The 27,680-nt window shown below is 35.7% G+C and overlaps 1 protein-coding gene across 1 annotated transcript; it reads right to left on the reverse strand.

Moving 5' to 3' along the window:
* Positions 1-14: 14 nt before the first annotated feature.
* Positions 15-25,658, reverse strand: ace2 (angiotensin I converting enzyme 2). The gene is made up of 18 exons (XM_022668208.2): positions 25,419-25,658; positions 21,704-21,862; positions 21,487-21,580; positions 16,852-16,995; positions 15,743-15,855; positions 15,471-15,576; positions 14,248-14,345; positions 13,962-14,134; positions 12,419-12,645; positions 10,917-11,061; positions 10,448-10,546; positions 9,242-9,364; positions 8,305-8,483; positions 5,834-5,892; positions 4,904-5,004; positions 4,159-4,275; positions 2,217-2,411; positions 15-435 (listed from the first exon to the last, which is right to left on the reverse strand). The coding sequence occupies exons 1-18, from the start codon at positions 25,599-25,601 to the stop codon at positions 333-335; spliced, it is 2,418 nt and encodes an 805-aa protein (XP_022523929.2). The 5' UTR covers positions 25,602-25,658; the 3' UTR covers positions 15-332.
* Positions 25,659-27,680: the final 2,022 nt, after the last annotated feature.

Here is a 27,680-nt window from a genome sequence, read left to right on the forward strand (position 1 = left end):
AGTAAAAGACAAGATTTGTACTTAATTAATTGTTTTTTATTGAAATGTTTATATGTTGTTTTGATACTGCTTAAATATATCAACATTTGCTTTATATGAATATCTGTAATGCTGAAAAAATATTATATGTACACTTTTCTCCACAAACTGTCAACTTCATACTTTCTGCAGATTTTTACAAAACATAATACATACAATTAAATATAAAGTATTTCTTCAAAAGCTTTTCAAACGAAATAAAGTCTGTTCACATTAATAAAATCCTTTTGTTCATTGATGTTGATTTGCTTTCGTATTTTTTTTGTACATTTTTTTAGTTATTGACCAGCAGATTAAAATCCTGTTTGTTCACTCTCACTCTCAAAAGCTTTGTTTGCTATTCCTTCAGATGGTTCATCATATGGGTTTTCAGGTTCCTCCAGTTTCTTGGCTTTCCTGTAGAAACAAAACAGTACTCTTGGTTTGGTTCAATATTTAGCATCACGCAGTATTACACAAATCAAATTAAACTTATTGAAAACAGATTAATGAACATTTTTAAATACGTTACAGACATTATGCAAAAAGACATGCATGGCAAAGGAGTATATTAATTTGATCATGGAGTATAACCCTGGACATACCCAGACCTGTAGAAATTGTGAGGTTTTTTTTTCATACGTAAGGTTAAATTCTGGCCAGTGTGTTCTTGTGTTCATGTTATTTACAAGCACTATTTAATCTGGCTAAAACAAAGGACGTTTATAAACAATGGTTTGTTTGATCCATTAGTGTGGTTTGTTTTGGCAGGTGTAAAAATGGTATAATTTTACTCAGATGTAGACCAAACAACCAAACTGAGACCCACAAGGTCAGAGGATGTGGTCTCGGCCTGGTCTCCAGAATCTGGAATGATTTGTTTGTGGTGAGATCATGATCTGACCTCAAGCTGACCCAATTATCAGATATACTCCTTAAATTTAAAGGCTGTTCAGGTGCAGTTTAACCTGATTTATTGTCCACAGATACTACAGATACAGATAAATGCCTTCTTCTCTGCTTTTGCTCCATGCTAACTGCACTGAAATACGTGCTGGTCTGGTACACAGGACCTTCTTCCTGTATTTACTTTCTTTCTTACCACCCCAGACAGATCTCACACAATATGCAGAAAGATCATTCTCATGTGGTTTGTTGTGATGCATTTTGTTGCACTTTTGATTTAACCTTTTGTGAACCCAAAGCAACCTGGTGGCAGAAATTCTTTATTCACCACAATTTGGACCAGAGAGAAAAACTACAGGTGTGAAAACCCTCTTAGACTGTTATGACTGATGGATGTGTACTTGTATTCTGTATCAAAAATTGGCCTTGTATGGAAATGTCCTTATGACTTTGCTACCGAAATAGGGAAGTACCCAAATGTCTGAATGCTACTGTCTACTAAGCTGAATCAGCATAATGTTATTTTCAATATGAGTTGGAGAATCGAGAGCTGATGTATGTTGATAAGGTCACCATGTATCATTGTGATTGTTTTCAATATACAGCTCTGGAAAAATTAGGGGACTTCAGTTTCTGAATCAGTTTCTCTGATTTTGCTATTTATTGGTTTATGTTTGAGACAAACATAAACCAGAAAAATTTCTTCCAAATTCCAAATAAACACATTGTCATTTAGAGCATTTATTTGCAGAAAATGAGAAATGGCTGAAATAACAAAAAAGATTCAGAAAGCAAGTTCATATTCATAAAATTTTAAGAAATCAATATTTGGTGGAATAATTCTGGTTTTTAATTACAGTTTTCATGCATGTGGCATGTTCTCCTCCACCAGTCTTACACACTGCTTTTAGATAACTTTCTGCCACAACTGGTGCAAAGATTCAAGCAGTTCAGCTTGGTTTGATGGCTTGTGATCATCCATCTTCCTCTTGATTATATTCCAGAGGTTTTCAACTTAGTAAAATCAAAGAAACGTATCAAACTTATCAAGTAGTCTCTTATTTCTTTCCAAAGCTGTATTTAATTAATTCAAAATGGGCTACATTTAGACACATTACATTCTAGTTTATTTTTTCCATGATATAGCTCTTTAAAATCCCTTCAGAAATGAAGTAAATATGGCTCTGGTTTTTGGCACAGTCTCAAAGGTTGATAGATTTATTCTGTCTACAGAGATTCACTTGCTTTCAGTGATCACACTTTCTCATTGGTGCTTTCCCTGTTTTGCTTACCTCTTTCTGGTAATCGCACCCATGACAACTAGGTAAACCCCCGCACAAACAACCACGGCCATCACCACTCCAAACACCACCAGCCAAATGGTCACGGGTTGCTCTGGAGGTGGAGCCAAGGTGGCCACCAGTCCCTCGAACTCCAGCGTGTCGTCGTTCAGGTGGAAAACACTATTAATGCGTTCTCTGGACAGCCTGCGTGAGTAAGAACATTTCACACTCAGTAAGGGGAAACCACACCATCTAACTATTAAGCAGCAATGTGGTTTTGCGCTGTGTAGCGGAATTGCAAAACCACACAAATTTTCCCACCAAAACAGGGGACTACCCACATTTCTAAATATACACCCAGCTGGCACATGACTGACCATCAATGGTCAGTGTAACATTTATTAATTTATTTTTCTGACTGTTTGAGACTAAATGCAAAATTAGAAAATTAGATGTACAAACTAATAATTTGTTTGTTTTAATGTTTTAATGTTTAGTGCAGAGTACCAGAAATACGTTTTCATCCAATTTCCCTTTTTTTTTTATCTCTGCGATCTACAATCGGAATTTCAGGAAAAAATGAAAAAATTAATCTTTTCTTTATTTTCAGATTTTTTCCATTTTTGCATTTTGCAAGTTGGATTTATACCATCAGATTTGTGTTTCAAGATATAAAAATGAACAAATCTGAAAATCGAGAGAAGGTTCACCTTTTCATTTTTCTTGACATTCTGTTTGGGAAAGGCTGAAATGAAAAACTCGATAATTGAAGATTTTGATAAAAACTCACTTTTTCTTCACTCTACTAAATGAAAAAAAAAATTATTGATTAAGTTTTATAACCAATTTTCAATATTCAAATTTAGCTTGATACAGCCAGAATATTAAACTGCTAAACATTACACAGACCAACACTGTCAAAATTCGCATGAAATCCATATTATCACATTTTTTGCACTATAAGGAGCACTTAAAATCCTTCAATTTTCCTACAAATCGAAAGTGCACCTTATAACCTAGTGCACCTTATGTAAATTTTAATTAAATTTAACCAGAATTCTACCAGAGGCGAGTATACTGGACCGTAGACTGTGTGTTTACCATGTTAAAACAATCTGCGTGGGATGAACGGCTAGCTGGTAGTGCCCTGGCTTACCGGAACACTCAGGGTTCCTCAGTGTAGCTTTGTCGGTTGGAACTGATCCGCGCTAAGCACAGCTAACCGTGGCTAGCACTGCTGCTAACTGTTCTATTGAAAATATTGGAAATCTAAGCTAACTGTAAATGAAAGGAAGCGCTTTACTCACCCAAAAAACAGTTTTCAAGAGAGAATTCCGTGTACAATAACATCCTTTGAAAGAGTTTTTTTTTTTATGAATTACAGTTTTGTTTACTTAGGTTTTAGCTTTACCTCTACCTCTACTAGAGAATGAATGTGTAATAGAGCAGAGGGAAGTGAGTGAACATATTGTTTGAAAACTCCAGCAGCACTGCTGTGTTTGAAGCACAGCCAAATTACATACAGCTCTGAAAGAAATTAATAATTTACTATATTCCGGAGTTTTTTAATTAGGTAAAATCAAAGAAAGTCATCATTTTCAAATGGTCTCTGAATTTTTTCAGAGATGTATTTAAATACACCAGAAATGAATGGGTGAGGGGTCTATCTTTTAGGCTATGTCCGGAATATGACCACCATCTTGAAAGCAACCATATTTTATTATTACTATTAAATGTTAAGAAGTAAGACATTGAAAGAACCACAATATCAACAAAAATCAAAACATAATTTAACGCTGACTCAACCTTAACATGACGTTGATTTATCCATAAATAAGTGTTGAAATGCAGAGTGGGCAGATACTGAGTCAGAATTCTATTATTTCATACTTTCAGAATTTAAGTATAGACCATCAGCAACAGTATTTACAGTATTTAGTAGAAATCTCACCGTATTGCTGCCTCCACTTCTGCTTTAGGAATGATAGTGCTCGGGTTGGCAGGATCAGTCACCACAAAGTAAAAGGAAACCCTCGGGGTCAGTTTATATGTGTGGATGTTCTCTGACCTGCATGAATCAATTTACAGTGACAACTGTTAAAACACCTTAGAATAATAATACAAAAAAAGTTCACATTTTCACACTTAGCAATACATGTTTACCTATATCATAATTAAAGGAGCAATCAGTAGAACATGAAGAGATTTAATTTTCTGTCCAACCCACTTCTGCCCAGATACAAAGCTTACATGGGTTGCCAGATTGACACACAGCAGCAAGCAACGATGAGTCTTGCTCTGTAGCTGAACAGTGAATATTTACATTTTAATCTTTACTATGCTAGCAATGGTGAAAAATGATCCAACTATGATTAGCAATCTTCCTGAAGCTCAGTGATTCCCTATTCAGCAGAAAATTAGCCAGCTTGCCCATTTCTATGGCTACAGCACACTTTTTGGGTGCCATTGTCTATACCCTGTATGTGGAAATGGGACTGGGGGAATGGTGGTGGGCAAATTCAGAGGCTAACACCCACAACTATTTTTGAGATGTACTACACAGTTCACATAAGAACATACTGGCTGAAGCTCTTCTGTCTAGAGCTGTGACTAAATACGTTTTTGCTTAACATTATGAGCTACAACAGAAAATATATAATCCTTAACGGCCCTTTAAATTAATTTTGCATACTTACATGAAAAGGACTTCCTGATTCTTTTCCTCTAAATAGTACTGTCGCATAGCGTAGGCCATGGAGGCTCTAAACAGATACATTTCATTGCTATTCCAAGCGTACTGAGGAAAAAAAAAAAGGAAGTGAGTTAAAAATCATTTATTTCAAATATCCACTTATATGTAACTTTCATGTAAGTCAATGTAAAAAGAGTTTTAGGATATTTTGGAGTAGTTTTGGTTCATTCTTAAAGACATTTTGACCCAGTGTAAGGGACAGTTTGTGTGTTCAAATAGTTTATTAAATTAAATGTCAAATTGGACAGCGCCTCTCAAAATTTAGGAAACAGTCATATAATATGAAAACCAATAGGTAGATCATCCAATTTTAGACAGTATTCAGCTGTGGCTGAACTGGGAAACCTGCTGGACTATATATACAGTATATTAGAATTGATGCTTGTGCTAGCACTCAGCCAGATGTTTTGGAGAAAGTTCTTGAGGATTTTGAGAAAAGGAAAGCTTTAACACTGAAAAATTTTGGCCAGCATAACAAACAGTGTCAATTTCCTGTTTTTTAAATAATAGCACAACACTGTTGTGTAATCTAGCAACGATGCAGCGCTTACAAACCCAAACAGCGCAGCTACAAATAGAGCAGCAATAGAACTGTTTTAACTTGCAGAGTGTTTATAACCAAACAGGTTGTATTTTCTCGTCCTCTTTAACTCAAAACCTTTCAATAAACAGCGATAAAGTAACTGTGTTATAATCACAATAATGGAGGTTTGTGCTATAACGTGTAATATTGGCACTGCTGTGCTGCGGTTGTAGGAACGAGGCCACAGGCCAAGCAGTGCCAATATTACACGTTATAGAACAAACCTCCAGTGTATTATTGTTTAATTATATAAATATGAGAAAATATATATATATATAAAAGAAAACATACTGCATTGTCTCCCATGGCAGTCTTCAGACTAAGTCTCACTTTAAAGGCATCATTGGAGTCTGTAAACAAAATGCATGATACAGTAAATATGATTGTTTACTGAATGTAATGACATTAAAACATTGTAATAACATTTTAAAGTGTACAAGTTATATGTAGTAGTAGTTTATTTAGTATAGACGTCCCTATCAGGTTAATTTGCCTCCTTGAATCGAATCCAGTTATTTAACAGTTTATTTCTGTAACAGTTTAGTTAATAATACATTCTGGACAGATTTTTTATTATTATTAATATTATATGTATAGTACATTTAGCTACTTTTTGCTAACTCTGCTATAATGTCTGTTTATGGTGCCTTAAAAGAGGAAATGGACTTGGTGTAGTGAAACATGATAACAAGTACAAACTTTTGTTAAATAGCCCACCTCCATTCACCCCAGCATTCCAAAATATATCGCTTTTAGCTGATGCTCCCAACAGGCTAACAATGCTATTGATAGGGATATAGCATTGCCCATGCAAATAAATCACTATTTTTACATCATTACCAAGCTCAAAGTAGCTCTACACTTCATTGGTAACCCTCTGAGGGCCCTGATATTTAAAACAATGCACTGACAACTTTAAAAGTGCACAGATAGTTTATTAAAAAATACTGTTTACACACACAATACTTCAGGTAGTTTTCTGGGTGCTGCCATGTTGAAATTAAGTCACGATAATTGGACTGATGAATAAATAGGTAAGATAGGGGTTTGAAAACACAGATGCAAAATTAATTCTGTGGAGATGCATGAATATTATACAGATACTTTCAGCAGCAGAAGGAATGAATGCATTTACACAGAATTCATTTTTTCAGGGCCCTTAGAATTCTACCAATTAAGTTTGGAGATACTTTGAGCTTGTTAATGATGTAAAAATAGCCATTTCTTTGCATGTGCAATGCTATGCCCCTAACAGTAGCATTGTAAGGCTGTTGGGAGCACCGGCTAAAAATGCTGTATTTTGGAATACTAGAGTAGAATAAAGGTGGATTATTCAACAAAAGTTTGTACTCATTATCATGTTTCACTACACCCCAAGTCCATTTCCCACAGGATTTCCCCTTTAAATACCTCTGACTGCTGTGGTTAAAGCAAAGACTCAGAACTAGGGGTGGGCAATATGCCCCTAAAATAATATCACAATATTTCTTGGTATTTTTGTGATAATGATACTCTTGGCGATATAACAAAACACTGAATTAAAAAATATATTTTTTCAAGAATACACTACTGCAACAAAATTAAATATATATTTTTTTGTATTGCACACCCCTACCTGAGATATTAAAAATACATGAGTTTTATCAGATTTATAACAGAACTTAATGATCCAGAATGTCATGCTACTAACAATGCACTCCAAATATCTCCATATCTCCAGGATTAAAGTAACATAAATGATACTGGACATAAATAATCTGTCTCTAGTAGATATATAATGGGAAATGAGAACAGTGTGAAATTTTCTTTTAAAAAAACTGCAAAAAAAAGTAGTACCCTGTTGTGATAACTAGGGGTGGGTGATATGGCACGATATTTCAGAGTATAATATCATTCACGATATTATCACATACGATACAATATGGCACACCTCTACTTAGAACTGATACTAGAGGAGATTGTAGCATCAGATGTTCAGAGGTGTGAGGCTGAACCCAGCTCCACCAGTCCCCCTTAAAAAAACATTGACTTTAAATAAAATATAAGGGGTTCCCACAAGAAGTGAGTGTGTCATATCTGAAGAATTTTGAGTCAAATCAAATCAGATCAGACACACATATTATGAACTGGGTACAGGTGTGTTACTTTCGTTTTTAATATCTTTTCAGCAGAGAAGAGGACAAAATTGTTGGGCGCACATATTTACATAGTTTTAAAACTTTATTAAACGTTCCTTTTGCAGCTTTATTCTCCCTTATCTGGTCTAATTTAGATAGCTAGAGTAGCTATAGTAGTGGAAAGCTATTTAAAACAACTTAGTATGGCAACTCATAATGTCCCATCATTTATTTTCACCTTATTCTCTCAGCTAGCTTCTCTCACTCCAGTCTAAACAGTGGACAGTAGTTGTTAGTCAGCCTGTAGCATGAGCATGGATTGCTTGCTAAAACTCTGTTTAATGATATACCTACTAATATTTAACATTTTTGACAAACTTAATAAACATATTGAAAAAAAAAAGCTTTTTGCGTTCATTTACTTTTCAATTCATTAATACATGCTTGGACCCAGCCCTGATCCTGAAGCACAGGATCGAATCGAGATATCCTTAATATTAAAAGGGGAATTTCTTACAAGTAAACAAGTGATAAAGCTATGAGCAGTGGTGTCATGATAAATCAAAGGTCAAGGAACCCCAAGCTTCTTGATTCTGACTAAAACCAAGAAACCAACATTTGAGGTAATTAGAATTTAGCACTCACATGGATCATCACTCAGACTCCACCCAATTGCCCTGTTGTTCTTCTGATTTTCCTCCTTAAGCCATTCATACAGAGTACTGAAGTAGCTCAGCAGAGGCCTGGCATCCATCCTGGTGTCCCCACAAACCTGCTCCAAAGCACGGGTCCAAGACTTTGAGCGACCCAGCTCAAGCATGTCCCTGTTAGTGTACAGAAATACTATACTTCAGATCTGCCTCAGTATTTATTTTATTTATTCTCTAAATCTCCAAATTCTCCAAACTTATGGACTGCCACTTTAAGGGTACTGTTTTTTTATAGCTGTAGGAAAAGAACTATTCACAAACCATGTATACAGCTCTGGAAAAAATAAGAGACCACTGAAAATGATGCGTTTCTTTGATTTTACCCAATTGAAAACCTCTAAAATATAATCAAAAGGAAGATGGATGATCACAAGCCATCAAACCAAGCTAAACTGCTGAAGCTGAATTTTCGCACCAGGACTGTAATATAGTTATTCATAAGCAGTGTGTAAGACTGGTGGAGGAGAACATGCCAAGATGCAAGATGATTAAAAACATTGTTTATTCCACCAAATATTGATTTTTGAACTCTTAAAACTTGAATATGAACTTGTTTTCTTTGCAATATTTGAGGTCTGAAAGCTCTGCATCTTTTTTGTTATTTAATCCATTTATCATTTTCTACAAATAAATGCTCTAAATGGAATTTGGGAGAAATGTTGTCTGTAGTTTATAGAATAAAACAACAATGTTCATTTTATTCAAACATATACCTATAATTAGCAAAATCAGAGAGGTTATTCAGAAAAAAAGGGGTCTTTTATTTTTTTCCAGAGCTGTATAAACCTTTGGAATACTAGAGATAGATTATCTGTAAACACATCATCAAGCTGTCAAGCTGTGAAAGCAAAGCTTTTTGAGCTCATGAGTACCTGAGTTTGTTGCCCGCATCAGTGGAGTTTGTGATGTCACATTTGTAAAGAGGCCCAGTGTGACCAGCTTCCTTACAGAGAGCATCCTGTAACTGGAACTGGTATACTGTCCTGGTAAAGTATCTATGTAAGAAAAAAAAAAACACATTTTAGTTTAGAATCCCTAAAATCATGCAACATTATTAATGAATATTAATACAAGAAAGGAACTTGTTTGCTGAATCTAATAATTTACTCTAATTGCCAATATTGCTAAACCAACTCATTTCTTATCAATATGTCTCAAAAGCAGAAGGGGTACCCACTATATTCACTGCACACCACTGCTTAAAACGATATACAATACCAGCCAAAAGATTGCACACACATTGTAAATGAATGCTAAAATCATCCAGACTAAGAAGGAACACATAAGGAATCATGTAGTAAACTTAAAAATAAAGCATTTAGGTGCTCCTATTTGGGTGCTGTTAACTTGTGGTTTCTGAGGCTGGTAACTCTGTATCCTGTATCCTGTGCAACAGAGCTAACTCTTACTCCTCCTTTCCTGGGGCATTCCTGATAAGAGCCAGTTTCATCATAACGTTTTGGATGGTCACTTTCGGTATACTTTCAAAGTTCTTGAAATGGTTCAGATTGACTGACCTTCAATTCTTTTTTTTTTTCTTTATTAGTTGCGTAGTTCTTGCTATAATATGAATCAGAACATTACTCTAAATTACCCACTCTACCTCTTCACAACACAACTGGTCCTCTCAAACACATCAAATAATTAACTCTTGACAAGCCATTTCAGGTGATTCTACCTTATAAATTTGACTGAGAAAATCCAGCCAAGATGCAAATGCAAAAATGTCATGTAAGCAAGAGGTGCTACTTTGAATAATCTAAAATATAAAATATATTCTGGTTTGTTTAAAACCTTTTTTGTTTTCTAAATAATTCCATATGCATTTCTACATAGTTCGGATGACTTTAGTATTAATCTACAATGGTGAACATTTTTAAATAATCACAAAACACAAAACAAAAGGTGTGTCCAAACTTTTTACTAGTACTGCATACAGAGATATATATTTTCTTGTATGTTTTTACTCTGCAAAAGGTTTAAATCCTTTCACAACGACCTAAAAATTGAACTGATTTAATCATAAAGAATTAACAAAAAATTATAAATATTCCCTTATAACAATGTTATGTTTTTACCTTATAAAGGAATAATCTCCAGACACGTGGAAAAGAGCAGGTGGGTCACAATAGGATTCATCTCTGGGCAAAGGCTCCGTCACTCCAACCAGTTCCCTCCTATTTAAAAAATGATAATTAACATAATGAACAATTGTTTTAGACCCATAATTCATTATTCATAATAGAAAATACAAGACATATTAGATGTTTAAAGTGAGACGTTTTATCATTTTGTTAAAAAACATTACATCATCATTTAGAACTTGATGGCAGGTACCCATCTAAAAAAAGTTGGGAGGGGGCAACAAAAGGCTGGAAGTAAAGGGTACTAGTAAGAAACAGCTGTAATAGGAAAATAAACTGTGCTTCAGCTCATTCCAAATCACCCATCTCAGTCTTCAGGTTTAGATCAGACGATTGTAAAGGCCTAACATTACTGACATTACTAATTTAAGACTGTTGCTTCATTCTGCAATCTCACACTTACTTCATTTCCCACCAGCGCAGCATCCATTGATCTTTAGGGATGGTTCCCTGGAATACCTGCCATCTCCACTCCTCCAGCATGTAGGTAAATGGTAGAGTTGCCACAATAGTCAGAGCCTGCTTCAACAGGAAATTAATATCTGTCTCTGAAAAACAAACAGACAAAAAAAATGGTTCTACAGTTTAGACACAGTCCTGTGCAACAGAGGAAACTCTTGCTCCTCCTTTCCTTGGCCGTTCCTGATAAGAGCCACTATGAGTGGGAGGTCACAGGTTCGAACGCCCGCTCATGCAGCTTTGCCATTAGAGGGAGCAAAATTGGCCCTGCTCCCTCCGGGTGGGTAGATGGCACTCTCTACACACATCACTCCTAGGGGTGATGTCCAGCACACAGCACAGGGCGTCTGTGAGCTGATGTACCGGAACCGAGCTGCTGTGCTGCATCTGCAGCAGCTCGAAAAGAAGCAGTGGCTGACTTCACATGTATCGTAGGAAGCATGTGTAAGTCTTCACCCTCCTGATGTGTTGGGGCATTACTAGTGATAGGGGGAGTTCTGAAGAATGGGTTGGGTTATTGGCTGTGTAAATTGGAAAGAAAATGGGAAAATAAAATGATATATAAAAAGAAAAGTATGTAAATAACCGGCACGTTAATTACAATAGCTTGTTAGCTAAATACTTACAAACTACAAACAATATATAGACTAGTTTACAAATATTAGTTAAGTAGTGTCTGAAATCTGCAGCAAGTGTGTAATGCAATATGTTGTTTTCCCCATGCAAACTGGTGTAAGTAACAATGTTAGCTTCATTAGCTTCAAAAATAAATCAGCAAATTTCATAGACCAGACATGTTTTGGTAGATTGATTACAATTGTAAAGATATTTGTCAGTAGAATCTTTTTCACAGATGGAAGTATACTGGGCCACATCCGCCAACCATTCTTAAGAAGAAATTTCTTCTTTTCAATTCTGCCATTTAAAAACACATCATGAATCCGACATTGACTTTTCGTTTTCCCACTTTTTTTAAGAACAACTTTAAGATAATAATACATGTGAATGAAGTCTACGTACACCTATAAAGCACTTTTAAAAAACAGTCCAAGTCTGAGCTCATAATGAGCAAACCAGAAGCTTAAACAGCCGATAAAAATCTCTCAGAGAGAGTAATGAATTGTAAAAGCAAATTGTAAGAGGAACCAACACCCAAAAGTGGGAACTTATCCTTCTCTGTTCGAAACTGAAGAGCGGCAACTGCTGAAAAACAGGGATTAATGTTTGAGGTCTTATAGAAAGAGAAAAATAATTTATATGAAAATATTTACATTATGACTATGTTTACATTGATGCTGAAGAGACTAGTTTTTGCCCCAATGTGACAAAGATATAAAATGTGAGGAGACTAAAAAGACATTTCACTTCTCCCAGGACTAGTGCTAGTAGTAATTAGTGACTTTAGTAAAAGAAACTACAGTATCAGTATCCATATTGTTTCCATACCCATGTCCTCTGTGAAGTCAGCAGGCAGAAGGCCAAGAGACTGCAGGTGAGATGGGGTGGCAGCCGACAGGGACATAATCTCCCCCACTGCCTCGTGGAAGCCTTCATTGGCTCCGTCCCTGAGCAGGTAGGGCAGGTGACGGTAGGCCATCTGGTACTGGTTATGCCCCATCTCGTGGTGGGCAGTCAGGAAATCGTCCATGTTTACTTTGGTGCACATCTTGATTCTATATGGATGAAAGATGAAGCAACAATTAAACCACAACCTGAAACCCCATAGTGAAGACCTGCAACAACAAAGATACTCCATAGAAACCCATTACTGCCAAGAAGTGGGAACCGATAAAAGCCCTTGGGGAAGTGCACTGCTCTGGTGGTTCATCTTGTTCTTTAATGTGTTGAGACGTAAATGTAAAGTAAAACTCTGGATAAAAAATTAAAAGACCACTTCAAAATGATCAGTTTCTCTGATTTTACATTTTACAGGTAATTTAGCAAACTTAGTTTTAGTAAATTTAGTAAACTTAGCAACCCCAGGATGACATCAAGTGACCTACAAAAAAAATGGCAAATTACTACTGGGGTGACGTCCACAGAAAAAACAGGTTGGAAACAGGTTCTTAGATCCAGGACTGAAGTCATGGAAATCTACAAATATCCTTTAACTAATGAGAAACAAAGAAAAGCCAGGCTGAAGTTTGCAAGGTTTCAGTTTTCCCCAACACCTGGTCATCTAACAGTTAGACGAAAATCTGGAGAGGAATACAAACATTAGTACTGTTTATAAATTAATAAGATCTTGTTTTCTTTACATTATTTGATATTTTTATTTGGAATTTGGGAGAAATTTGGTCAGTAGTTTATAAAATACAACCATAATGTTTGTACATATACCTATAAATAGTAAATTTGTTGTGAATGTGTGTAAAATTTTAGGTCCTAAACTATTAAATTATTTGAAAGTTAATTGGTTTAATAACCAACATTATTGGTAAACATGTTAAACAAAGTAGTTTGTGATTAATAGAACAATATGTTTTATCTGAGTTTTTGTTAATACTAAATAATTAAAAAAATATTTGTTTGAGATCAATGGGGCCTTTAGGCAAAATATAGTTAAGTTGCTGCAGTTATTATTGTAATGTGAATGTGAATATATTATTATACAGTTATGAACTATTAAAGTTCATAAGAAATATAGTTGATTGAAGGATCTATCACAACATTAGGTGATTACATATGTACTATGATGGATCTACAATCTGCTGTTACAAGCTGCAATGGGAGGCATTTTGATGAAGAAGACAAGCTTAACAAGTTAATTAACAAATTAATAAAAGTTAACACAACCGGAAAGTTCCAGACATCTGACTTCTCCCAGAACCCTGGTATTTTTCCACACATTTTAGTGGCTCCTTGACACCCTTGACACCCGCACCCTCAGCTTGCTCACTTTTTTTTGGAGTGAGACTGAGTGATGTGAGTGTATAATTTAATGTAATAATTTACTTAAGAAGTGAGGTGTGAGTGTTGGCTTTAATACCTAAAGTCTTCTCGGTTGCCCATATCCCAGGCTGTTGGGTGGCACACCACTTTTGTACCGTCAGTAGGTTTCGTCAGCATTGAGTTTGTCCAGAAGTTCGGAAACATGGCCGACATGTTCACAGACACAAAGAACTTCTCTGCTTCTTTGAACAACCGTTCTTCATCCCAACCCTGTTTTTAACCATAAATATTGAATTATCATACTTTAAAAAGTAATAATACCAGATTACACCTTTAAAACAAACCTTTGTACTGATTTATTATAGAGTACAATAAATTCTGACCTGTGCTACCATTGCAGGGCTCACGTCGATATCAGGCTTGTCAGGATAAGGAACAGCTAGTGGGTAAAGGTTGGTCCAGAACCTTCCCCACATATCACCTGAGGACAAGAATTAAGAATATAATATAAGAATTTTGATACTTTGTTTCACTATATTAAGTTTATAATATCTAGTTTATAAAATTAACTTCAGTTAAGATGTCAGATGTCTTTAATGTTTAAGAACCTATATCACAGAAAAAAATGCAATTTTCCTTTTTTAATAAAAAAAAATATATTACTAAGAAATCCCAATAAAACAAGCTTGAATACATATTAATAAATTATTAATAATAAAATCAAATAACTTTGTGGCCTGTCCAGGGGTGATTCTAGAATCAGATGTTTGGGGGTGCTGGTGTGTCTAAAAAAAAACAGCCCCACCATCCTCTCAAAAAAAAAAAACACTGTGAACTAAATTAATGGGTTCCCAGGTTGGGTGAGTGTATCATATTAGAAGACATAAAACCATTTAGATTAATATCAGACACACAAACTATTACGTTCAGGAGGCAGACGTTCATTTTAAACATATTTTGTTAAATAAAAATACCTCCCACAGCTGGATTCTCCATCATGTAGTCTAATTTAATTTAATTTATAGCTAAAAGCTAAAATCTACTCAAAACTCAGTATAGATAACATTAATTAGCTGATACACATAGAGACAGTACTAGTCTAGCGCCTTCTCTTTAATACAAACACCCAAACTGACCAACAGCACAATTTAACCAACCAGTGTCTGATTATAAGCCTGCAGCATTAGCCTACTAAATTAAAAAAGTGACAAAAAACAACAGGAGCATAAAGAGTGCTGTTTAATTCAGAGGAAGCTGAATTTTCATTCTTAAAATTCTGTTAATTACCTATTTTCTTAAATTTAAATATTTTTAGCTTTTCAGAGAAAATGTTCGGTTTATGTTAACTTTATGGGTGCTGATTAATTTCCTAAATTAATAATAAGTTAATGATAAAAGTTCTGGGTGCTGATTAATTTCCTAAATTAATAATAAGTTAATGATAAAAGTTCAAGTTCAATCAAGTGCACCTGTACAGGCAAAAAATATATATAACGCAGACATCCCAAGTTGCAAAAGTTGATTTCAGGGAGGTTACCTAAACCCAGTACCACAATCTTTAGTCTTTTAAAGACTTTATAAGACTAAAGGTTTCAAAGGTAATTACCAAGTAAATGAGCTGGAAGGCCTCCATTAGAAGCAATATGACCAGGATAGGTATTCTGCAGTTTGGCTCTTACGTAAGCATGAAGCTCTTTGTACAGAGGCATGATCTGAAAGAAGGTAAAAAAAATAAATAAATAAACTGCTGAACATGATATCAAAAGAAAAAAATATGATTTTTTCAGATCTTTGCACTTTTAAATCATCAACTTAAATGTATTTACAGAAAAAAAACAGGGCAGGGTATTTTTAAATGAATCTTTTTTGGGAACTTACCTCACTGTATATGCTTCTCACATCTCTCATCAGTTCGTCTCGAGAGTAGCTGTATTTGGGCTCATCTTCTGTTTCATAATTGGCTCTCCAGTAATCTCCATAGTCTTTATAATCTTTGATTAAAAGAGCATAAATTTGTGAATGTGTGAATAAATGAACTGGAAGAGTTGACCAATAGTTGTAGTTCACCACAACTTCATGCTACTGTATGTCTGTAATATCAATTAAATCACTTAAATCAATTATTATGTCTGTAAGTACAATTAAAAATCTATCACAACATGGCACAAAAGTATTTTTTGACTTGTAAAAACATCATACATATTTACTGGAAAATAAACCAAAATATTTTACTGTATTTTATGTTACAAAAGTTAGCTAAACCTTGGGTTCACCAAAACCTCATGCTACTGTATGTTCTGTGACTAAGCATTCCCTTCCAAACCAAAAATTATACTGTTATAATATAAACTAACATTTTAACAGGTCCATTTTAGTGCTACATTTTATTTTTAAGAAAATGAACACGTATAGCACTGAGAGCTTGATTTAGGGAGTGCCAATGAGTCTTTGCTATCATAACAGTGGGAAAAGTATGCCTTGCACAGCTCAAAAACAGCATGTACTAATTCTTGCCAGCAATATGCCGTTAATTTACCTGAACACCCCTCATTTCGAGACCTCCCCACCCATCGGTGTAAACATATTCACAAGCACCTTTGCTTTTTAAACGACGCAGATGAAAGGTTTGAAAATAAACTGATTGTGGGGTGTAAGATAACAATAAGCATAGCAACGTGCCTTGCACAGGGTGTAAAATAGGGCCCTCAAAGTTTTTATGTGTAAAATGTCAAACTAATTTGCTGGAAAAAAAAAACATTTTATACAATTATCTTGCTGCATTTTATGTAACTTTTCCACTACAAAAAATAATGGAATTTAACATGTTAAAAACATCATACATATTTACTGAAAAATATAACTTTTAACATTTTAAGCATAAAAGCTATTTAATCTTACTACATAACACTTTTATTACAATATTTGATAAAACCAAATACACTCCATATAATTAAAAGTCAAGCACAGCTAGCCTAAAGGGATCTTACTGTTGAGTTTGGCTGCTTCGTTCTTCAGGTCTGCGTACTCTTCATACAGCTTCCTCATCTTCTTCCCCACTTGAACCCTCCAGCCCTCCCACACATGCAGCCGCTCATAGTAGTCCCTGCTGTTCGCCATGATTTCTTCCAAACCTGAGATTAAAAAAAGAGAGTACAGAACAGTTATTTGTCAGTTATGTGCCCTGGATTAGCTCTGCTATGCTACAGTATACACTATATTGCTTTTAGCTATGTAAGGTTGGATGGAGCAGCTCGGTCATGGAAACCCGTTCCATAAAGCTTGCTACACTCTACTTAGAGTTGCCAGGTTTGCGGTTTTCCTGCCAAATTGGGCTTGTTTAAAAATCTAGCTGCGTGTGAAAATTCAGGGGTGGTGGGGTGTGTTTTTAGGCTACTTTTAAAAAAGTGTGTGTTGCCTTGGATGTTACATTAACATGGGGGGCAAACTTGTACAAGTTGACATTTAAAGGGGAGCGGGAGAGAGAGCAAGAGATAGAGAGGGAGATGGAGAGAGAGAGGGAGAAAAAGATATTTTTTAAGAGAAATTTTAAAGAGGAGAAAAGAGAGTTCAGGAGGTGAAAGAACAGAAAAATATTATATTGCTATTAAATGTTGACTGGGATATAAAACTGCTATAAAAGAACTAATAAAACACTAATGTTACAACATTATTAATGACTTAAAGATAAATTGCAATACTTTTAATAAATCCCTTAAACATAATACTAAATTGTACACTCATAATTGTTTTGCCATTTGCATCGAACGTGTGACAGACATATATTTTGGTCTAGTTTAAGCTTCTGAAGGGTGGGTTTTAGACTGACTTAGACTGGATTTAGATTGGATATTTTTGTTGGATGTGGAAACCCAGACTCAATTTTTTTAGCTTATCTGAAGGCCTCATGAAGTTTTAATGTCTGTAGGGATTGACTGTAGTGATTGTACTATACCCGTTATAATATCACTGACAATTGGCTGTGAACATTTTTTATTAGTGAGGAAATTTCATGACTGGACTTGTTGTACCACGCTGGAATTAACTGAGCTTGTGAGTGTGACCCATTCTTTCACTAATGTTTGTAGAAGAAGTCAAAGAAGTTCAATGGTTTGGTTGTGTGAATGAATACTTTTGGCACTATAGTGTACAGTTTAGTCTACAGATGGGACCCCTCAGGACCATCTAGGGCTTCAGGGAAGGCCTAATGGTATCTGTGAAATTCCAAGAAAACGCCCAACAGGAAATTATTCTGTTACATAGACACAGATAAGCTAGCTCTGTCATTCATTAAGCTTTTAGAAGCTGCAGGATACTGCTCAAGAATAATACACAGTTAGTAGTCGTACATTTTACGTATAGTTTACCCTCACTTTACTAGCACTTTAGGCTTCATTTTATGTTAATTTACACCTGCAAAACATAGTATAACACATAGATCCAGCAAGATAAAAATTACTACCACTATTTCATATGTTTCATGCTTTTTTCACCGCACTTGTGTTTGTGTTTAGTAGATTATTTCTATATTGTATCAATGCTTTCTGGCAATAAATCTTATACTGTTGGAAAACCTGTTAATTTCCCTCTTAAATGGGGCAATGGAAAATTTGCCAAATCCTCTCTGCCATTGCCAAACAGCTTATTCAGTCTTATTCTGCCGTTGACTCTTTTGGTGTTTGACGATCTTTTTGAGGTGTCGTTTTCTTGGGACACCCATTTCACAGCCTGTCTCTGATGTTTCCAGTTATCTGGAACTTGGCCTTTAGTCTAAAGATGGTACTAGGTAGGGCTTGGTTTCGCAAAAAACAGCAGCTTTAACTTGCTTTTTCCAGCGCAGTCAAACATGGCATGCTGAATCCATGTGTTGTGCTATGTTTTGCATGAGTTTATGACCATTTAAATGGGACATTAACAAGACTTTAAACTGTATAAGATTTATTGCCAAGAATCACAGATACAACAAAACAGAGAATCTACAAACACAAATTATTTTACTGTTTGTGCTATGATAAAGAAGTGATGATAAACTGTGTAACAATTCTGTTTTACTATTTTTGCCAGTTGTGCTTGCTCAGACTCCAGCTGCTGATGGCAAGCAGCATTCAAACCGGTGGAAAATCAAGGACTTTTAGAAAGTCTTTACAACATCCACTAATAAACTGGACTACATCTGCTTACTTCAGTCAACTCAGAAGACCGTGAGAGACTGTTGTGTTTATGTTTTCACCAAAACCTGGCTCTACAACTGCGTCCTGGACCACGCCGTCCAGCTGGAGCGGCTAACATGCTATCGGGCGGACCGCGCGCTAGCTGACGGAGGTAAGAGCCGCGATGGGTTCTTCGCAAGGTTCGAGCCACTCAACAACACACCCGCCCAGAAATCCATCCTTCCTCCTGGTGACCAGGTGCTGACGCTGTCCCCAGACAGTGTGAGGAGAGCATTCAGCAGGATCAATGCTCGGAAAGCTCCTGGGCCTGACAACGGTGCTTCCCACATGCTTCAAAGCCACCACCATCATCCCTATCCCAAAGAAGGCATCGCCATCCTATTTCAATGACTATCGTCCAGTTGCACTCACCCCCATCCTCATGAAGTGCTTCGAAAGACTAGTCATGCATCACATCAAGTCTTCGCTCCCCCCCTCCCTGGACCCCTACCAGTTTGCATATCGGTCAAATCGCTCGACCGATGATGCCATCTCCACTGTTCTCCACTCAGCCCTCACACACCTGGACAAGAAGAACACCTACGTCAGAATGCTGTTTGTTGACTTCAGCTCGGCATTCAACACAATCGTCCCCCAACAGCTCATACTCAAACTGGACAGTCTGGGGCTGAGCACTTCACTGTGCAACTGGCTGTTAGACTTCCTGACTGGAAGACCACAGGCAGTGCGGGTTGGCAGCAGCACATCCAGCATCATCCCACTGAACACAGGGGCTCCCCAAGGATGTATGCTGAGCCCCCTTCTGTTCACTCTGCTGACCCATGACTGCACACCAGCTCACACCTCCAACCTCTTCGTCAAGTTTGCGGATGACACGACGGTGGTGGGTCTCATCAGCAACAACGATGAGTCACACTACAGGAGCGAGGTGAGCCGCCTGGCCTCCTGGTGCAAACACAACAATCTCTCTCTGAACACAGAGAAGACCAAGGAGATTGTTGTGGACTTCAGGAGAACTCACACACAGCACACACCTCTGTTCATCAACAGAACTGCTGTGGAGAGGGTGAGCAGCACCAAGTTCCTGGGTGTGCACGTCACCGAGGACCTCTCCTGGAGCACCAACTCAGCATCACTGGCCAGGAAGGCAAATCAGCGTCTCTACTTTCTCCGCAAGCTGAGAAGAGCTGGAGCCCCCACCCCCATCATGACCACCTTCTACAGAGGGGCCATCGAGAGCATCCTAATCAGCTGTTTCACCGTGTGGTACGGGGCCTGCACAGCATCCTGCCGCAGGACCCTCCAGCGCATCGTGAGAGCAGCTGAGAAGATTGTTGGCACCTCTCTCCCCTCCCTTCAGGACTTGTACAGCTCCCGCCTCACACGGAAAGCCCTCCGTCTGGCAGGAGATCCCTCCCACCCACTACACAGCTTCTTCAGCCTGCTGCCATCAGGGAGGAGACTGAGGAGTCTCGGGGCGAGGACCAGCAGACTGCGAGACAGCCCCATCCATCAGGCTGTGAGGATGCTGAACTCTCTTCCTGCTCTACCCCCCATCCCAATCCTGCCCCCAGCACACACTCACTCAGCATCCTGACCCCCCACTAATACAGTACTGAAACTCTGCACTACAATGCACAAAGTACTGGTCCCTTCCAAACGGACTTGCACTACACACCCAATATCTGATATACTTGCACTGTCAATTCGCACTTTAATTCCCCATAAACTGTGAACTTTAAGAACTTACGCACTCATTCACTTTACCTGCCTTAAGATATATACCACATACCATATTTGCACTGCTGATATATACTATTTATACTGTCATTCCATCTCAATCACCATCAATATTGCACTATTGTCTTACGTATGTTTATTGTGTCTTGTTGTTTTGTACATATAGTGTCTCCCACTCTTTTATATTATATCTATTTCTTTTATTATTATTTTTTTTTTACTTATATTTATATATCTATTTCTCCCCACACTCCTGCACCTTGTTTTTGTCTCATGTATGTCTATTTGTGTCCCTGCTGTATTGTACACATAGTGTCTCCCATTCTCCTTTATTATATCTATTATCTGTACTTGCTGTAAAATTGGGAAGGAGGGTAACGTAATTTCAATTCTCTGTATGTCCTGTACATATGCAGTATTGACAATACAACTACTTGACTTGACTTGACTTAAATTTGACAATTTTTGTGTGTGTGGGAGACCAAAACACAAGCAAAAACTTAAATTTTTTAACATTCAGGCCTAAAAATGGACAGACTACAGGTTTGTTTAGACTCTGCATACAATAAAATTCATTAAAAATATATACACAGACCCTAAACCTGTATGATGTTTTATTAGGTAGGCTAATTTATTGCCATACATTTATTGGCATTACAAAACACTAGTTTTATTATGACTCTAAGTGCTGTATCATCATTGTAGAGTTAGTACCTGGTTCCAAAGTCTGACAGTCAAAGGGGTTATCAATTTTACACACTGTTCCTGTGCTGTAAATAGTGCTCATCTCGTTCAATACTTTGGATAGCTGCAATAAAAGAAAGAAAGAAAGTGGTGGTTACATCTTTCTTATGTAAAAAATGAACAATAATGAGAGAAAAAATACAAAAATGGAAATCTGTGATATGCGTATTATAGCCACTAAACTTACTTGACTGGCCTTGTCAGGTGACAGCGCTCCTGACCCCTTGTCTTGAAGAGACTTCAGCTGGAGAATAACCAGTTCATCAGACATTTGATCGATGGGGAATTCATTGGATTCTTCAGACACTCTACTGTAGTATTCACTCCAGATTGCTCCCTGTTCTGCCTATAGTAGAAAAAGTCAGGAATAGTGTTGGAAGATTATTTAATGTACACACTCATTAGGACTCCCACTATCCATAGTATTACCCCCAACACAAGGCGGGTTAAAACTAGCACATGCCTCCTCTGATACATGTAAAGTCAGCCACCACCTCTTTTTCAACTGATGCTAATGTACCATCGCCAGATAGCCAGTAAAGCTTAGATTCTCTGCCTGAACCCAACCCGACCTGAGACTCAACCTGAACTCAAGAAAATAGTCAGTGACATAGACGTCTGTTTTTTTAATGATATTTTACTTAAATCTAAAGCTATGGCGTGCCAATTACAATATATCAAAGCAACAAATCAAACAGCATTTTTTTTAAAAAGTTGCACAAATGCGAAGTGCACACTGCACAGTGTCCGTATTACACACTTGACTTGCAATAAGTGCAATGCATAGCCTTTTTACTGTTTTTTCTGCTTTTGCTATAAGCTCAATATAAAAAACGTATTTGTTTAAAAATGTATTTCTATTCTTAAACCATATTAAGTTATATTAGATTAGAGGAAAGTCATTCTGACATCATCATGTTTAGGCCTGTTAGCTCTAATAGCCAGTGCACTATAAGGAAAAGTGCAGCTCCCCAGCTCTGATACATCAGCTACATCTGATGTATCAGAGAAGTGATGTGTGCAGAGATCTAGCGATCTACCCACCCAGAGAGAGCATAGCCAACTGTACTCTTTCAGACTCCAGCTGCTGACGGCAAACAGCATGATACAGGATACAGAATCTAGTGATGTAATTCGGAATGACATTTTTGTGACGTCTTTTTTGAACAAATTTAAAATGTCGATTTTAAATGATGACAATAATGGATGCTTAAAGAACATGTTTAAAAATAAAAATTAAAAAGATTTTAGATTCTCTGTTTAGAAATCTCTGTTAAACGCTTGATACAGACATGTTGAAGAAATGATGAAGATGCATACGCTTGAGGAAACAACCTCAGTGAATGTCACTAGCAGTCAGTGGTGTTCACATTGTAGTGGAATGAGTGGTGTTGGCACAAAAAATTTAAAAATGTAGTGTAGCTGGGGGTTTTATGTGGTTTGGTTCTTGCTCTTTTCCATTAAAAAATATTATTTATTTTTTTATTTGTTTTTAAGCAATTACATTTACTAGTATTAGTACAGTTTTTATTATTTATATATTTTGTTTCTTTTTAGTATTTAACAGCAAGACTAAGCTGCATTTTAGTTATTTGATGGATTTTACTTTTTGTGTTTAAATGTAATTTATTAATTGATTTCTTGTTTTAAAACTTTTTATTTAAACTATTTAAACTTATTTTTTATTTATATCACACCTTCTTATTTTATCTATTTTATTTATTATTAATCAAATCATATTAGTCAAAGTAACTTAATTTAGATTTATTTTTAATGTTTTTAGTTTGATTAGTTGTTTTTGTTATTTTTATTATTTTATCTTCTCATTTAATCCCTGTCTTTTGTAAATGAGAATTACCCTCAGTGTACCTGCAGTGAAGAAAAAAAGGTGATTGATTGATTCATTTACATGACTAATAGATTTAAATTTTAAATTAAGATGATTTTTTATCTTAAAGATTGCTTACTTTTTTTCAGTACAGATCATTTCAAGAATAAAATATCTCAGTTTATGACTCTGCAGTTAATCCTGATGCACTGTGGAAGTAGGGACTTTGCCCCTGGCAGCATCACATGTTATGAACACTGCTTATATTACATTAGATATTAGATAAAATAGTGATGATGCGCAATAAAACCTGCCTATAAAATGTAATATATTTTTATTAACAAGAATATCAATGTTTATTATACTTTAAAAAGAGATCAATATCAGTATCAGTGTCTTTTGTGTTTGCAGAACAGTTGTCTAATTTAGTACAAACTCTGTGTAACAATATATGTTTATGTAATTATGTCATTTTCTTAAAGCTTTGAATGTGTTTTTATATAATTTAGTCATCTTAATTATTCAGTTAGCTATTTTCATGTAAAAATCAAGGAAGATTTAAACGTGTGAAAGAATTCCCTGTCCACCCTGTTGTCTTGGGATAAACCGCCCCAACAACAACGCAACCTTTGACTATACAACCATTACACTATTTTATTTTTGAGAAACTTGAAAAAGTTTATTAATTAAAAATACAGCTATGAAAATACTTTAGTTTCTGAATCTGTTTCTCTGATTTTGCTTTTTATAGGTATATGTTTAAGTGAAATGAACACTGTTGTTTTATTCTATAAACTACAAACAATATTTCTACCAAATTCCAAATAAAAATACTGTCTTTTATACAGTCTTACACACTGCTTTTGGATTACTTTATGCCTTTACTCCTGGTTTAAAAAAATCAAGCAGTTCAGTTTGGTTTGATGGCTTGTGATCATCCATCTTCCTCTTGATTATATTCCAGAGGTTTTCAATTTGGTAAAATCAAAGAAACTCATCATTTTTAAGTGGTCTCTTTCCAGAGCTGTATGTATATTAAATCTAATCTTTATCATATTGTTTCAATACATAAGAAAATCAAAAATGTGTTTTTGAAATAGACCGCCGTCATCATGAATTGTTCAGAATGTTCAAACAGGTAAATCACGATTTCATCAAATGCCAATTTTCACTAAAGCTAAACTAAAGGTGTTTTTATTTTGGGTTTACATTAAATATTATATAAAATAGTGATATATAATAAAACCTGCCTATAAAATGTAATATATTTTTAGTAATATGAATATCACAGTTCATTGTACTTTAAAAAGTGGTCAATATTACTATAATGTGACATTTATGTTTGCAGCAAAGTTGTTTATATATATATATATATATAATATATGTTATTTAAGTAATTATGTAATGTTGTTACATATTTGAAGTTGGTTTTAAATATACTTTAGGCATCTAAATTATTCAGTTTGCTATTCAGTTAGTTACTGTTTTATTTTCAAGCTTTAAACAATCTGATATTTTTTTATGTATTTAGAAATGTAAATACAATATCGTAACTGCTGAGTCCAGAAGGTGGATTACATTTTACTTATGATATATCTCTCCCTCTCTCTCTCTCTCTTACACACACACACACAGCTAGCTGCTAGCATGTTTCCTCTCCAAGTTGTTAAAGGTGGAATATGGAGCTACAACTTTTATTAAATATCTGATAAAACTAATGTAAATATAAATTCATTTATTTACATTTAAATACGTATCATTAAATGCTTAGTCTTATGAAGAAGACTAAGCATAATCTCGATTAATCACATAATTCTGTTAAGATTAATTAGATTGATATTTTTAATCGTTTAACACCACTAAAAATAAATAAATAAACAAACAACTGAAATACAGTCAGTCATGTCGGGGGAGTCATGAGGTTTTTCTCACATTGTGATAGAAAAGGAAGTCCAACTTCTGAAACTACAACTGTGGCATATTCGGTCCTGGAAACGAACGTGTTCAAGAGGACAGAAGTGAGTTTCCTCTTTTTTCTCATGTTGTAGAGAGAAGCTTTGATTTGTTCACTCACCAGTTTGTTCGAGTTCTCTGTTGTGATGTTGGTGTTGTAGGCCCAGGATGCCAGGGAGTACTGGTACATGAGGCGAGACGCGTCCTCATCAAATTTCAGCAGGAAGTCCTTGGCTCTGTCCTCAAGCGTCTGAGCCCAGGCCCCGGAGGCCAAGGCCAAAACCAGGAGAAAGCGAACTGACATCTCTCCACCGTCCGAGTCCAGCAGCACTGACACCGCCGCCGAGCTGCTTCACTGTCTTATCAAGAGCTTTCTGCGGCTCGTACCCTTTGAACCGCTATAATTACGGGTGTGTTCCCACTGCCTGCTGCAGATTAAACAGTACTAAACAGTATCTTATGCCAGTACTAATGGCCATTTACAACCCAATCACATTCAGCTGAACACACTCAATACCCAGCATCAGTGAACAGTGCTGGACAAAGTACACAAATCATGTCCTTGAAGTAAAGCAGAAATAACCCTCTGTAAAATATTACTCAAGCATAAGCAGGATTTAGCAGAAGCAGGTATTTTTACTTGAGGTGAAGAAAAATGTAAGTATTTTCTTTACCATGTAGGGTAAATTAAAAATAATTAGGATAAATAAAAAAATAAGGATAAATGGAAGAGTTTATTCATGAAACATTTATTTATTTATTTATTTTTTATGTGCTATGAAACCACAAAATCAAAACTGGAAAAAAGAAGAAAAAGAAAGTTCATGAAAAAAGTGTGCTAATAACGTTGAAGGTTTATAAACAGCTAGAAAACCCTATCCGAACAGGATTAGTTTCTCAGGGGGACATCTGTGAAAAAATATTTTACACTTCTACTCAATGATAAAACTTTAAAAAACAGGAGGACCAGTGAGTTTTTTGGCTTTCTCGATCCCACAACATCGCATACAGTAGCTCCTCCATTTCCACTCGCTGTTGTATTTACGTGGATCTCTGTGGAAACATGCGCCCAAAGTGTAATTACGGTGCGTAGCAGTGGACAAATAGCTATTTTATTAAACGCTATCGTAATTACACTGTTACCTTAAGTTCGTATACTTGGACATAGGCTTAAAGTGGAGTAGAGTCCAAACACAAATGGCTAAATAGTAGAATGCAAGTTTATCAGATAAAAGAGCAGTGTCTAAAAACTTTTGGCTAAATATTGGAATGCATACATGTTGAGATAATAGGGCTATGTCCAAACATTTGGATAAATAGCATCAAATTAGCTGGTTAGCCTGCAAGGTTAAACAGTTTATAGACACGTTTGAACTGATTACTATGTGAAAAATCCAAGCAGGAAAATGCTTGCTGTGTGAAAACCATACAACAGATCTTTCCATCAGCACAAGCAATGTAGTACACTATAGCCTGCAATAGTTTTACGGTTGTAACTTGAAATCTGTGGGAGAAAAAGTGTTTTCCATGCCAACTTAATGAACAAAAATAAATCATTTGTTTGGCTGTTTTAGTCCATTAATTTTAAAAAAGTAAAAAAAAAATGGTTTAAATCAACTTTAATTCACCATTTTTAAAATGTAAAAGACCCTAAATGCATTTCCAAAAGGTATTCTAGCTCGTATAATTATGGTGTGATATTTTGACAGTTTCTTTTAGGGCTATATCAATAAAGAAAAATTCATAATTTGATGGTGGCCGCTGTATCAATTTCAAATGTATTAAAGCACTCTTTGTGAAAGCTTTGTGAAAGAACCATATTTAAATATTTACGTCAAATTAACATTAAATTTGTATTAAAACAAGAACCAACAATATTCATGTTCAATGTTTCAAAAAAACTGAATACTCACCATGTTATTGTTGAATGCTTGTGAAGATCAATAGTCTAGCTCAGAAAGATCAGTTTTACTAATGATCTTTTACATTTTATTTTATTTTATTTTTAGTATTATTAATTGTGAGTTATTTCATAATATTTGCATAATGTTAATGTTAAATGGAAACATTGAGTAAGAAACATTTGAATAACACTGTAATGCAAACTATTAATAATATTAAATGTTTTCTGATTTACTCTATTATAATTGTACATTACATATGTATTCTCTTATAAAAAGAATAGTTCAAAGAAAGCATTATTAAGACAGACTCTTATTGCTGTAACCATACGTTCAAGATGTGATTCTAAAAAATTTTTTATTGATTGTTCATTTGTAACAGGTTTTATTTCCCATTTCTTTAACCTTTTTGGACAACTTCCAGTTTCTTTCTTCAAAACCACGTCATCATGTTTCACATACACACGTCCTTTACACCAGTT

The sequence above is a fragment of the Astyanax mexicanus genome, chromosome 23 (assembly GCF_023375975.1).
Source record: "Astyanax mexicanus isolate ESR-SI-001 chromosome 23, AstMex3_surface, whole genome shotgun sequence".
NCBI lineage: Eukaryota > Metazoa > Chordata > Actinopteri > Characiformes > Acestrorhamphidae > Astyanax > Astyanax mexicanus.

Coding starts and splice junctions, on each gene's coding strand:
- ace2 (XM_022668208.2), bottom strand. CDS start 25,601: ATGTCAGTTCGCTTTCTCCTGGTTTTGGCCTTGGCCTCCGGGGCCTGG. Junction 8,484..9,241: donor GATGCGGGCAACAAACTCAG/GTACTCATGAGC, acceptor GTACACTAACAG/GGACATGCTTGAGCTGGGTC. Junction 4,276..4,903: donor AATCAGGAAGTCCTTTTCAT/GTAAGTATGCAA, acceptor TGATTCATGCAG/GTCAGAGAACATCCACACAT.